A 14,943-nucleotide genomic window follows, 5' to 3' on the forward strand; every position below is an offset into this window, starting at 1 on the left:
GTGGAATGGGTGGATGTGAATCGCTTGTTTACTCTTTCCAAAAATACTAGCATGAGGGGGCATGCAATGAAGCTACTAAGTAGTAAATTTAAAACAAATTGGAGAAAATATTTCTTCATTCAACGTGTAATTAAACTCTGGAATTTGTTGCCAGAGAATGTAGTAAAAGCAGTTAGCTTAGCGGGATTTTTAAAAGGTTTGGATATCTTCCTAAAAGAAAAGTCCATAAGCCATTATTAAGATTGACTTGGGGAAAATCTACTGCTTATTTCTAGGATAAGCATCATAAAATGTATTGCACTCTTGTGGGATCTTGCCAGGTACTTGTGACCTGGTGTTATGATTCTACTGAGACAAGCAGGGGAATGACTGGGACTCGCTTCTGATTGGCCTGTCAGGGATTGAGCTGACGTCTGAGGAAGCGGACGTCAGACGTTATTTAAACTTACCTCACCCTACAGTGAACGCTCTAGCGTAATTTCCTCTCAGCTGAGCTCTGGTTCTCTTGCTTAGTCTGTGCTCATGGCAAAGTGGTGTATTCTTTGGAGTTTGCTTCCTCTTCTGTTTGTGGTCTCTGTGTGTGCTGGTTGTAACCTGTGTTTCCTTGATTGTTTCACTGCAGTGCAGCTTGGTCTGTTGTCTCTCTTCTGCTTCGTTTCTTCCTGCCTGGCTGTGGTGTTGATTTGTCCGTGGTAAGCTCATTCCTGCTTTGTTTGTTTAGTTTCCCTCTACTCTGTTTTAACCCTTTATGTGCAGTGCTTGGCAGGGGGGGGGGTGTCGGGCAGTGACCAGGCGGGGCCTCAGACCACCCTCAGACCCTGCCCCTGCTATCAGATCATTCCTACTCAGAAATATGACCATGTTTCCTCCCTCACCCTCTTTAAACATGTTAGGAATGCCCATGTCCCGCCCTGAACACGCCCCTCAAACGCCTCATTGAGATTTGGCCGCACTCCTGACGGACTTCATATAAAAACGTCTAAAAATAGGTTTTGAAAATACTGATTTGGACTTTTTTGCGAGAAAAACATCCAAATGCTGTTTTATGCCACTTTTTAGACGTTTTTCTGTTTTGAAAATGAGCCTGACAGTCTCATACCGATTCTAAGGCCCAGACTTCCATGCAACTTCCCTGAAACTCTGAGAAAGGAGTGGGTCTTCACCCTCATAAAGCCAAGTTTTAGAAAAGAAAACGGATTGGGGATGTGCAGAAACAAGATCATGAATGGGTGAAGTTTTAGAATGCAACAACCTGTAGCTCAATAAAAGAAGAGAAAGAAAGAATAGAGGAAGCACAAGGAAGGGGGGGGGGGGGGCACAATGAGCAATAGTTTGAGGACTGGGAGGAACATAGGTGGCCCCAAAGGACTGGAATAATAGAAGTAAAAAGAAGGCATACCTGCAGATGCAGGGGAAACACTTCAGAGGACAGCCAGAGGTAAGTTGCTTCTTTTTTAATGCTTCTGGCAGCCCGCAGGAACATGGTCGAGGGAAGAAAAGACACAAGAAATGTTGAACTGAGTGAGGGGGTGGTGCCAGTAGCAGGCAGGCGGGAGTGAACAAGCAAGGGGGGTGGCAGCAGTGGGTAGATGGGGGGGCACATTCTTTGCCTTGGGCCCAGCTTTCTCTCTCGGTGGCCCTGATTATCAATATATTGGGGGGGGGGGGCTGTGTCTGCAGGCCACAAGGTACAAAAGTTAAAGGGGGAGGTGTAAAGCTGAAGGTTTGCCTAGGGTGCCCACTACCCTTGCATTGGCTCTGACCAACCCCAACAGGCACAAATTCTCATATACAAGAAGATGGTGTAAATGCATGTGTGTGTGCACTCTACATATGTATCTGTGTATGTTATAAAATAGTCATGTCGCAGCTCTGCCTCGATTCTGCCCAAACTTTGTCCCCATGAATGACTGGATATGGTTGCAAAAAAGTAAACCTGATCTCTTAGGGTCTGTATCTTGTATGCATATATACAGCTGCACACTTTTATTAAAAGTTTTTGTGTATGTCAGACAGGCTTTACACATGTTAAAGCCTTTATTAAATTACCTGATTTGTGCAGAAAACAATCTTATGATGGAAAAAAATTATCTCAGGAAGATTTATTTGCATAGTTTAATGATACGATGGGGGGAGGGAGGGGGCTCTATGGGGATTTCATTGAGGTAATGGTGCATTAATTGAATGTTATGTTAGAGGATCTTGAAGAAGTGTATGTTTAATTTGCTGAAACATCACGGTTCTACAGCAGTCTCATCAATTAGAATGATGCTGTTGCAAACATGCTTCCTTGCTAAACAGGAAATATTGTAGAACTCATCTGGGATTATTTGAACAGATATAGACTAACCTGACCCACATATTCCTCCTGAGCCAACACATTATTTACTGCAGCTGGAACACTTTCCAAATTTGAGGTTGATAAAGCTACTAAACTGAAGATATAGACTTGGCTGGCTTTGCTTTTGGTCTGAGCCCAGTAAAGTTGATAGGGATGCTATTACCGGAGGCTATTTTTAATATATTAGGGTGAAATTTGTCTTGTCAAGAAGGTGCTTTCATTCTCTCTCTCTCTCTCTCTCTCTCTCTCTCTCTCTCTCTCTATATATATATATATATAATAAAAAGCACCGCCAACGTTCTGAAGCTGACTCCGTGGCAGTGAAAGGTTAAAGGGTTCGTGCTGCCTCTAACGCTGTATCCATCTCCTGATATGATGTCACGTACTTCCTGGTTCGTCACAAACAGCACTGACCAACCACAGGATAGCAGCACGAGGCACAACCTCAATGTCTATAGCCTTCCCTTCGAGTTCGTTCCCTCAGAGTCCTGCCCTCGCGGAAAGAGGAAATGATGTCAGCAGGCAGGACTCAGAGGGAATGAAGTCGAAGGGAAGGCTACAGACGGGCAGGGCTTTCAAAGAGCTTCGACGGAGGTAAACAGGGGAACGAGGAGAATCCGAAGGGAAGGCTACAGACAGACGCGGCAGCCTCGACGGAGGTAAACGGGAATGAGGAGAATCCGAAGGGAAGGCTACAGACGGGCAGGGCTTTCAAAAACGCGGCAGCTTTGACGGAGGTAAACAGGGGAACGAGGAGAATCGCAGGGTGGCTGGAGGGGGGGCAGGGGAGACAGAAGTATCGCTGGGTGGCTGGAGGGGGGCAGGGGAGAGAGGAGAAATGCTGGGTGGCTGGGGGGGGGCATGGGACAAAGGAGACACATTCGCACCCTCTCTCTCTCTCTGTCACAAACACACACTCGCACATTCACTCTTTCTCTCTCACACACAGACACTTTCTCAAGCATACACACTCAGAGAAAAAACTTACTAGCGCCCGTTTCATTTGTGTCAGAAACGGGCCTGTTTTACTAGTATATATATATATATATATATATAAATATAAATAAGGATGTTTAGATGCTGGAATTGTGGCAAATTATTGCTTGGTTTTAAATTTTCCATTTTTCTCTAAGGTTGTTGAAAAGCTGCCACTTTATCAATTAGTTGAGTATCTAGATGAGCACTGTCTTTTGCATCCTGCACAATTAAGATTTCTATCTTCTCAAAGTACTGAAAGCGTTTTATAATCAATTGCAGATAAAGTACAGTGGGGGAAATAAGTATTTGATCCCTTGCTGATTTTGTAAGTTTGCCCACTGACAAAGACATGAGCAGCCCATAATTGAAGGGTAGGTTATTGGTAACAGTGAGAGATAGCACATCACAAATTAAATCCGGAAAATCACATTGTGGAAAGTATATGAATTTATTTGCATTCTGCAGAGGGAAATAAGTATTTGATCCCCCACCAACCAGTAAGAGATCTGGCCCCTACAGACCAGGTAGATGCTCCAAATCAACTCGTTACCTGCATGACAGACAGCTGTCGGCAATGGTCACCTGTATGAAAGACACCTGTCCACAGACTCAGTGAATCAGTCAGACTCTAACCTCTACAAAATGGCCAAGAGCAAGGAGCTGTCTAAGGATGTCAGGGACAAGATCATACACCTGCACAAGGCTGGAATGGGCTACAAAACCATCAGTAAGACGCTGGGCGAGAAGGAGACAACTGTTGGTGCCATAGTAAGAAAATGGAAGAAGTACAAAATGACTGTCAATCGACAAAGATCTGGGGCTCCACGCAAAATCTCACCTCGTGGGGTATCCTTGATCATGAGGAAGGTTAGAAATCAGCCTACAACTACAAGGGGGGAACTTGTCAATGATCTCAAGGCAGCTGGGACCACTGTCACCACGAAAACCATTGGTAACACATTACGACATAACGGATTGCAATCCTGCAGTGCCCGCAAGGTCCCCCTGCTCCGGAAGGCACATGTGATGGCCCGTCTGAAGTTTGCCAGTGAACACCTGGATGATGCCGAGAGTGATTGGGAGAAGGTGCTGTGGTCAGATGAGACAAAAATTGAGCTCTTTGGCATGAACTCAACTCGCCGTGTTTGGAGGAAGAGAAATGCTGCCTATGACCCAAAGAACACCGTCCCCACTGTCAAGCATGGAGGTGGAAATGTTATGTTTTGGGGGTGTTTCTCTGCTAAGGGCACAGGACTACTTCACCGCATCAATGGGAGAATGGATGGGGCCATGTACCGTACAATTCTGAGTGACAACCTCCTTCCCTCCGCCAGGGCCTTAAAAATGGGCCGTGGCTGGGTCTTCCAGCACGACAATGACCCAAAACATACAGCCAAGGCAACAAAGGAGTGGCTCAGGAAGAAGCACATTAGGGTCATGGAGTGGCCTAGCCAGTCACCAGACCTTAATCCCATTGAAAACTTATGGAGGGAGCTGAAGCTGCGAGTTGCCAAGCGACAGCCCAGAACTCTTAATGATTTAGAGATGATCTGCAAAGAGGAGTGGACCAAAATTCCTCCTGACATGTGTGCAAACCTCATCATCAACTACAGAAGACGTCTGACCGCTGTGCTTGCCAACAAGGGTTTTGCCACCAAGTATTAGGTCTTGTTTTCCAGAGGGATTAAATACTTATTTCCCTCTGCAGAATGCAAATAAATTCATATACTTTCCACAATGTGATTTTCCGGATTTAATTTGTGATGTGCTATCTCTCACTGTTACCAATAACCTACCCTTCAATTATGGGCTGCTCATGTCTTTGTCAGTGGGCAAACTTACAAAATCAGCAAGGGATCAAATACTTATTTCCCCCACTGTATATTTGTAAGCAAATAAAGGCAGAGATGCACTTTTAGTCCGATTGGATCTCTCATCTGGACCATGGGCTTTTCATTGAGTGTGTACAAGAGATGCATTTTACAAAGCAACATACTAGATGATGGCAGATAAAGACCTGAACGGTCCATCCAGTCTGCCCAACTGTCACACTCATTATCAATTCATGATTAAACCAACAATGAATGTGGTATATAAAATACTTGATCATGGTCTTTCTTTTTTCATTTCTGGGCTATAGACCATGGAACTCTGACCAGCACCATCCTTACATTCCAGCTACTGGAGTTACCATCAAAGCCCCCTCCAGCCTATCCCAATCTCTCCTGTCATATGTGGGACACAAATTGTAGAAGTTTTAGAATTTTAAAGAACTTTCATTATCTTGGGTTTTTAAAAACTTTTTAAAAAATACATATCATATTTACCTCTGGAAAGATCAGTGTTCAAAACCACAATATGTTGGATAGTTGAGTACACAAGGTAACAAAAGAGAGGGTAAAACAGTACACAAACACAAGCAACCAAAGGAAAGAAGCACAACTGGGCCTTCAAGACTGAGACCAACAAGAGTCCTTTTATTCTGAAAGACCCGGCACGGGCTGTGTTTCGGCATAATGATGCCTGCCTCAGGGGTCCAAAATCACAATACTCTTAAAGGCACAGAAAAAAAAAGGAACAGTGTAAAAGCAGGTTCCTTGCAGTGGTAATGTCTCCTAAAGAAAAGCAACTGCTTGTACTCATGCTTTCCTGATGAACACTGTTGTTTAGAAAAACCGCCAGTGTTGAGTACTACAAGGCTTCATATTGTCTCCTGTTCTTTTACATCTATCTCTATCTCTATATCTATTTAGCTTCATCGACAGAAGCCATCGGGAGGTTTGGTGTAGATTGCTATATGTATGCTGGTGTTATTCAGCTCTTGACCTGTGTTGAGAAAAATGAAGCTACTGCTATTGTTAAACTTCAATAAATGTTTTGAGGCACTATCAGTTTGATCCTGCTGAATAGGTTGAAATGAAATGCTGAGAAGTCAGAGGTGGTATAGATGTTTAGAAAGAATACTCCCATGCTTGTTCTTCCATACATTTTTCATATTTAGCAAGAGTAAAGCCTCTTTTATCAAGCCACATTAGCATTCCTGGATGGCATTACCACACCAGGAGCTGCTAGCACGGCTTGATAAAAGAGGCCCTCAGTTTTTTTGTTTTGTGCACTGTGGGCTGTTAGTCACCTTTGCTTTTCTAGAATATTCTAATTTTGCTACAATTATACATCTGTTGGTAATTAATAAAACTGAGTTGTAATTCACTCTGGGGTCTTTTACTAAAGCTTAGCTCGAGTTATCTGAGCAGGGCCCACAGGAATAAAATGGGCCCTGCTGTAGGTAACTCAAGCCAAGCTTTAGTCAAAGGCCCCCTCTATGATGAGTTACTTTGGATTAATATGAAACGGCTTCAAATATTTCAGAATACTGTAGCTAGTCTGCTTATTAACAATAGTAGGCACAATCATATTACTCCCATTTTGTATTGGGTTCCAATTGAAGCAAGGCTGAAATTTAAAGTTGCCAGTTTGCTACTACTACAACATTATCATTTCTATAGCACTACTAGACATATGCAGCGCTGTACACTTGAACATGAAGAGACAGTCCCTGCTCGACAGAGCTTACAATCTAATCAGGAGATGGGTTTGGGGAGTACCAAAATACTTATCAAAGAACCTGTACTACTATGAACCTCAAGAGATTTTGCGATTTTCCCAGTTAAGATTATCATTGTTCTTCCTCTTTCTGTAGTAGAATTACCTTTCAGTAGGAATACAGCTTTTAGACACTGATTGGGGGGGAGGCCTATTTTTAGATGCCAAGAAGGCACCTATTTTGAGCCTGTTTATTTACCATATTATATGCCAACTTATATAGTGATAACTGTACTCCATATAGATGTTATTGATATATATGGGCGCCTTTGGCAGTGGACCTCTTTGGTTGGCAGGGCTTGGGCATTCCTGCCAGGAAAGGTAAGACTCAACACTGTTTAGGGGGGAGGCCTGAGAGTTAATGTGCAGCCTAGGGGTGATGTGACCCGAGAAAGTTTTGGGAACCACAGGCCTAGACCTTCATGCTGGGTAGTCACATCACCTGGCATTGAAATGGAAGCATGTTTTAACACTATGGTACCCTTGCTGCACACTGGGGCTCCTGATATTCCTAGCTCTCCAGGGAGCACCAACAGACTTTGTTGTCCCTTGAATGCAAAGCCAACTCACTGACCCCCACCGAAGATGGCATTGCTGCTGAAGGGGTTCCTATCTAAAAGGGCAATAAACAAAAGGGAGACATCTTTGTCAGCCACATATCAACATCTCTAAAACATCATGCATCTGACTGATCCTTAGCAAGACCCTCCCTAAACTGCTCATCACAGTTTAACTATGACCATCCCCCATGTGTCCTATAAGCCTGCAAAATAAGATGGACTTTGGGGTATAATATTGGAGTACTTGACGAAATGGTTCTAATAGAGCTGGGAAGTGTGGCAGATGGTATGGGTGTGATTGAGGGATGTTTGAATTTGTATTCATTTGTGAATACAGTTTTCTGTGGTTTTTGTTTTATTTGGTGGGGGGGGGGGGGGCGTTTTCAATATGATGTCTAAATTCAATTTTGGATGTTTTGCTAAAAACATTCAAAAATCAAGTAGCAAACATAGCAATTTTCGAACCAGAAAATTGTCTCTCTTTTTGTTTCGAAAATGTCCTAGATGTTTTATGTTCAGTGCATTTTTCTATTGTGGACCATTTAAAAAAAAAAAAAAAAAAGTCCAAGGGAAAAAAGCACAAAAACAGCCACTGGGAAGTATGGGAGAAGGGGGCAGCATTCTGAGTAGACTGGCCACACAGACATCCCTATGAAGGGGTTGCAGTGGACTTCATATAAAAGGTCCTAGTTATACATCTCACTGTCCCTTTATGTTGTATGGGGAGCCCTCCAAAACCCACCCAAAAATTTCTGTACCCAACTGTACACCACTACAATAGCCCTTATACCTGCAGGTATCACCTATATGTGGGTACAGTAGGTTTTGGGTGGGTTTTGCAGTTCTCACACTTTTCACTGCTGTGTAACAATTAGACTGAGATATAGGCCTGGATGTCTTCTACAGTGCACTGCACTGACCACTAGGCTAATGCATGACCTGCTTACTGCTCTAATAGGACTGGCCATAACATCTGAAGTTGTCAAAGAGGTTGGTATGTACTGTTTATTTCACATCTTTTGGGGGTGGGAAGGGCTCAGTTACCACTGGGGGGGGGGGTCATGCCTTAATCCCTCCAGTGGTCATCTGGTCATTTAGGGCACCTTTTAATGACTTAGTGATGATTGAACTAGGTCTAGACCAAATCATCTAACTTTTAGCCCAGGACTTTATTAGCTTTGTTTCATTATGGCAGAAAAACATCCAAGTTCTGGGAACATCCAGATCCTTCCCCAACATGCCCCCGACACAATCCTTGTGATTTGGATGCACTACAGATGAACTGCATAGAAAAAGTCTTAAAAATGGGTTTCGAAAATAGCAATTTGGATATTTTGGCAAAAAAAAAAAGTCCCTCTGCCCCTTTGTGCCGCTTTATGGACATTTTTCTGTTTTGAAAATGAGTCCCTAAGTGGTTTTTTTTTTTTTTTTTGTAATCAGCATTGCATAAAGATGGAATGAAGATAGATAGATAGATAGATAGATAGATAGATAGATAGGACCAGGACACTAGCATCAATATGGAACGCCACCATCCAATTCCAAAAGTATTTTTTAACACTCGCACTCTTTTTCTTCCTGTCATCCTTCGCATCATCCTTCTTCCTCTCCCCCACCTCCTGTTCCTTTACCAACAAAGAAAAAATGTGAATATACTTGTCTTTTAAAAATTTTTTGCCACAACATCTGGGAAGTTTGACTATCCAATGTGCTATCTCATATAGCATATGACCCTTCTGAGAGACTCTCTAAGATGACTCTGTGTGCTATGAATGGCTTTCCTAAAATGATCTATGATCAGCCCCAACCCATCCTCCATCAGAAGATGAAGACAACAATGAGATATCTGAAGAATCCCATGAATCTGACGACTTCCATACCTGCATCGGGTTCCTGATGTCACATACACATACCTATGATTCTCAACATTCACCCTCTTCAACACATGCCTCAAATGCATCAAGAATGTCTTATCCTGAAAACATCATCCCAGAGACTGGTGCTTATGACTTCCTCCCTGCAACAAAGCATGAAACCTTGGCAACCCACTTTCCACCTTCCAATATCATCTCCCCATCTAACAAATCACGAAAAGTATGCTGAAACTCAACATTATCCTCCACACTGAGACATTAATAGCAGTAGTCCTATATGTTTGTGCCATTTCAGCATCCTCCTCCAGCTGATTCTGGATACCACTCTGCACCGCAGATACCCTGGATGAAAATTGTGAAGGCTGCTCCCCACCCACCCCTTCCAGCCCCAGCTGAAACCCCACCAGCCATCACTGTTGAGGATTGGCAATGTACTGGTACAGGCTTGCTCTTTTTACCTCCTTTATTCCTAACAGCAGACACCCTGTCAGCCCACCTATGCTTCTTAGGGACCATAGCCCAAATAAATAAATAAATAAATCCCCCAGCAGCACCAGAATCTCAGACCAGGAAATTACCTGAAGGAACACCTCCTCCAACACCAAAAGGACCCCCTATTGCCCCATATCTGTCTCTCTCACCAACACTACCCCTAAAACCTCACACCTCAGACCACCTAATAGCTCACCAGTAGCTTCTTTTCGAAGCAAACCCCACTCCCCCCCCCCCCCTGATACAGCAGGGGAAAAAAGCAATACCAGCCAGATCAAATTCCAAGGCTGCAGATGTACTGAGGCTTCAGCCAGACTGCTTCTCTCAATGTACGGTAGGGCAGCAGAAATATGCAGTCACAGCCTGGCACATAGATGTAATAGATGCACCACAGCAGTGATTGTGACGTCATGGTCTAGGTCCAGGCCTGCCCTTACAACCACTCCAGAGGTGAGGGACCTGGCCACCAACCCCTGAACACCTGGAACCAACACAGCAGCCCATTTGTACTCAGCTCAGTGCACCATCTCCTATTAAACTGAGGTTCTACTTCAACAGCAGGGGAGCACACTGAAACTTACCAGATAAAATGGCAACTGCCAAGGAAAGCAGAAAAACCATCCCCACACAAAAACAAATGATCCCACACTCTGTACACACTACCTAATTCCTCCCTACCACACCTCCCACTCCAGAATGCCAACACCATTCCAAAATCACAAACAGCGATCTGTCAGCCACAGCTCTACTCCAAATTTGGCCAACCTCCCCTCACACCCCCTTTTTATTCTGTTCCTATCTGACATTTAGGTACACCTTAACTGCTACCCTTATATACCCCCCTTTTACCAACCCTCCTTCCCCACCCTCTTTACTCTCAGATATTGAGCTCAGCCACTGTTATGTGCCCTCAGCTCAGGTCTGAGGGTGCCCATATCCCATAATGAGACTCTCTTTATAACATAGGGTATAGCTGATATCTTATCATTCTTCCTTTGACTACTGTTAGCATTAATCTTTGATCAGCATTGCAATGAGATTATGCTGAAGCATACACATTTTATGTCAAGCTTCTACCCCAAATAAAAACTTCCTGAACTTAGGAGGGCTGTTTGATCACTGTACCCTGAACTCTGTCCTGTAAGAAGGTAAGCAGGGGAGGAGCCATGTGCACAGGGAGGGAGGGAAGGAAGAGAGAACGGGCTGAACAGCTTTTTTTTTTTTCCACAGGTAACTAGTAAGACTTGGATCAAAGTCAAGTCTGAAAAAACTTTAAAGAAAAGCATCCACCATCACATTCTTCCCAGTTCCCCAAGGATACTTTCCCAGTCAGGAGCCAGGAGAGGCACACTGAGATCAGCTCATCATGGGTATGTTTCACTTTATTTTATTAAGTAAATGTACATCACCTGTGCAGATTCATCTTTCCCAGTTAATGTTCAGGTGTTAAAGTTGCTTTTTTTTTTCATATATAATCAATATTTTTCTTCAGTGGTTGGGTGGCTGTCTTACTATCACAAGCAAGTGTCTCTACTTTGTCCTATACAGACCAGGTATCAATCAGCCACAATAAGAGGCATGCTTTTGTTACACAGTTATGAACTTAATAACGGCATTTCTCACTAGACATGTCCTAAACTCTTTATGAGTTACAGTAGTAGCCAGGGTTTTGAATTTATTCAGAATCTTGGATAAATTGTCTGATATCCACTATCGTTTCAGGTTACTGGTGCTGTAGTGGAAAAAAACAACAGAATTCAAGGAGACATGAACCCATGAAAAAACTAAACCTCTTACATACAAATCTGTACAGTGTTCAGAGTTGGCAGGAACCTATGCATTTATTCTGCAGAGTTTCAAATGAACAAACATCACTGTGAATTTACAGTTCATTGGAGCTGCATTTTAGATAAGCTATATGTGTGATTTATTACTTCTCAAGAGCCAATTGTATCTTGACAATATGGTCAAAGATAGAACTGGACTGACTGAAAAGAATCATTTAGGTCAGTTAAATAAATGTGAACTAAGAAACAGCACAGTTAGCATCTGAAACACTGGCTGTTAATATAAAATTATTGGACCTGTACTGCAGCATGTTTGTTATTCATACAGAAATTTGGAATCCAAATGAAAAAAAAACACACTGAATGATAATCATGATTATAGGCAATGACGGTAACTTCGTTCTGCAACAGAACACCGTCTTTCAATCTTTTTAATATTTAATTCTCAGTTCACATCAACCCACAATATTGCTTTTTTAAAAAAACCTTTCCCTCACCCTATGGAATGCATTTCCCTTTTCCTTTCATCCTGAACTATCATACACAAAGTTTGAGGCTAGGCTGAAGACAGATCTCTTCTCACTGGCCTTTCCAGGCCTAACTAGAGCTGTGTGATAGCGGACTCAGTGGGCTATAGCTGGTCCTAGCCTTGTGTTATGTCTTATCTCCATTCCATTCCCTTCTCTCCTCCCTGTTACTTTCCTTTCTTTTACTGCACTGTCCTATTCAAGTATTGTGGTTCCTTTCTTTTGTAAAATTGACTATGATTTTATGATTTTTATTGTAAACCATTCTGTTAATGTGTATCAAGAAACTATAAACCTTAACATAAACACAGATATTTAGAACCGTTGAATATACATATATTTTTAAATGTTATGGCCAGCATTTAAAAAAAATATGATGACCATTATTGTTAATAGCAAACCTAATTTTATAGCAGGGGTTCCCAGATTTGGACCCTGAGGGCTACATATCAGTCTGGTTTTCCCTATTTTTCCAATAAATGTGCATGAGATTTGACTGCATAGATTTGTCTCCATTGCGTGCAAAAATACTTCATAAATAGTACATAAGTAATGCCACACTGGGAAAAGACCAAAGGTCCATCGAACCATGCATCCTGTCCACGACAGCGGCCAATCCAGGCCAAGGGCACCTGGCGAGCTTCCTAAACGTACAAACATTCTATACATGTTATTCCTGGAATTGTGGATTTTTCCCAAGTCCATTTAGTAGTGGTTTATGGACTTGTCCTTTAGGAAACTGTCTAGCCCCTTTTTAAACTCTGCTAAGCTAACTGCCTTTACCAAGTTCTCCGGCAACGAATTCCAGAGTTTAATTATGCGTTGGGTGAAGAAACATTTTCTCCGATTTATTTTAAATTTACTACACTGTAGTTTCATCGCATGCCCCCTAGTCCCAGACGCTTCACATCCACCTGTTCCACTCCACTCAATATTTTATATACCTCTATCATGTCTCCCCTCAGCCGTCTCTTCTCCAAGCTGAAAAGCCCTAGCCTCCTTAGTCTTTCTTCATAGGGAAGTCGTCCCATCCCCGCTATCATTTTAGTCGCCCTTTGCTGCACCTTTTCCAATTCTACTATATCTTTCTTGAGATGTGGCGACCAGAATTGAACACAGTACTCAAGGTGCGGTCGCACCATGGAGCGATACAACGGCATTATAACATCCTCACACCTGTTTTCCATACCTTTCCTAATGATACCCAACATTCTGTTCGCTTTCCTAGCCGCAGCAGCACACTGAGCAGAAGGTTTCAGTATATTATCGACAACGACACCCAGATCCCTTTCTTGGTCCGTAACTCCTAACGTGGAACCTTGCATGACGTAGCTATAATTCGGGTTCTTTTTTCCCCACATGCTTCACCTTGCACTTGCTCACATTAAACGTCATCTGCCATTTAGCCGCCCAGTCTCCCAGTCTTGTAAGGTCCTTCTGTAATTTTTCACAACCCTGTTGCGAGCTAATGACTTTGAATAACTTTGTGTCATCAGCAAATTTAATTACTTCGCTAGTTACTCCCATCTCTAAATCATTTATAAATATGTTAAAAAGCAGCAGTCCTAGCACAGACCCCTGAGGAACCCCACTAACTACCCTTCTCCATTGTGAATACTGCCCATTTAACTCCACTCTCTGTTTCCTATCCTTCAACCAGTTTTTAATCCACAATAGGACATTTCCTCCTATGGAAATCCTGAAAACCCTTTTGGGTTGTGGCCCTCACAGGAGACCTCTGCCCTACAGTATCATCGGGATTGTCCCTCTGTCCAAGGCTATTGCACCATTGATTAAACCAATTTCATTTCAGTTTGCGTCACAAATAGTGATACTTCATGATTTCTGGCCTATACTTTTGAAAAGCAGGACCCTGACACTTAAAACTCCTTTCTCTGTTTACGTTCTTTAGGGAAACATTTCAGTTCAGTCCAGTTGAAACCTAGATGGGCGTCAAAGCACACTGTGATGTCACTGATCATTTTAAGAAAGCCTTGCTAATTAGTTCCTATGGGCATCAGCTGACCCCATTTCTTATCTAGTTTCTTGTAGGGAAAGAATTGTTGCTAAAATTCGATGATGAACCTACTGCACAGAAATTCATAGTCAACATTGCAAATTTCTGTACCCAAAAGCAGAAAATAGACATCATTGCTTCATTATGGATGCTTTTATTTCTGGACTGGTTCATTTCCCTTCATGCATGAGCTTTCAGCCCTGTCACACCCTGCCCCAATCCTGCCCACAACTATTTACAGTGGTGGTCTAAAGGTTGAGGTAATGTGGATTTTCATTCATGGCCATTGAAATTGTTCCCCTGATTCCCCTGTTCTCTCTATAACTCAGCCATCATTGTCACAATCCCTGGTAAAGGTACATAGTGTACACTCCTAATGCAGTAAGTGCAACTTCTACAGTATCCCCTGCTCAAATTTGGATGCAGAAATTTGCACATGGATCAAAGATACATGCACAAACTAATTAGATAACAAGCCACTAACTAGCAATAAATTGATGTCAACAATCGATTATTGCTATTAATTGGCATTAGATTCTATGTGCACATCTTTCTGCATTCTATTTCTAACCCCATGCAGCTAAATCTCTTAGGGGGTCTTTTACAAAGGCGTGCTATATTTGGGTGCAGAAATGGGCTCTAAGTACTATTCTATAAAGAACATAAGAACAGCCATACTAGGTCAGACCAGTGGTCCATCTAGCCCAGTATCCTGCTTCCAGCAGTGGCCAATCCAGGCTACAAGTACCTGGCAGAAACCTAAT

The 14,943-nt window shown here is 42.7% G+C and overlaps 1 protein-coding gene across 1 annotated transcript in view; it reads left to right on the forward strand.

Moving 5' to 3' along the window:
* The first annotated feature begins 11,183 nt into the window (after positions 1-11,183).
* Positions 11,184-14,943, forward strand: part of SLC15A1 (solute carrier family 15 member 1) — a 178,212-nt gene continuing 174,452 nt past the window's right edge. Inside the window, 1 exon segment of the mRNA XM_030201355.1 lies at positions 11,184-11,218. Within this exon segment, the coding sequence (XP_030057215.1) occupies positions 11,215-11,218 (4 nt within the window). The 5' untranslated portion in view covers positions 11,184-11,214.

Source organism: Microcaecilia unicolor, chromosome 4 (assembly GCF_901765095.1).
Source record: "Microcaecilia unicolor chromosome 4, aMicUni1.1, whole genome shotgun sequence".
Taxonomy (NCBI): Eukaryota; Metazoa; Chordata; class Amphibia; order Gymnophiona; family Siphonopidae; genus Microcaecilia; species Microcaecilia unicolor.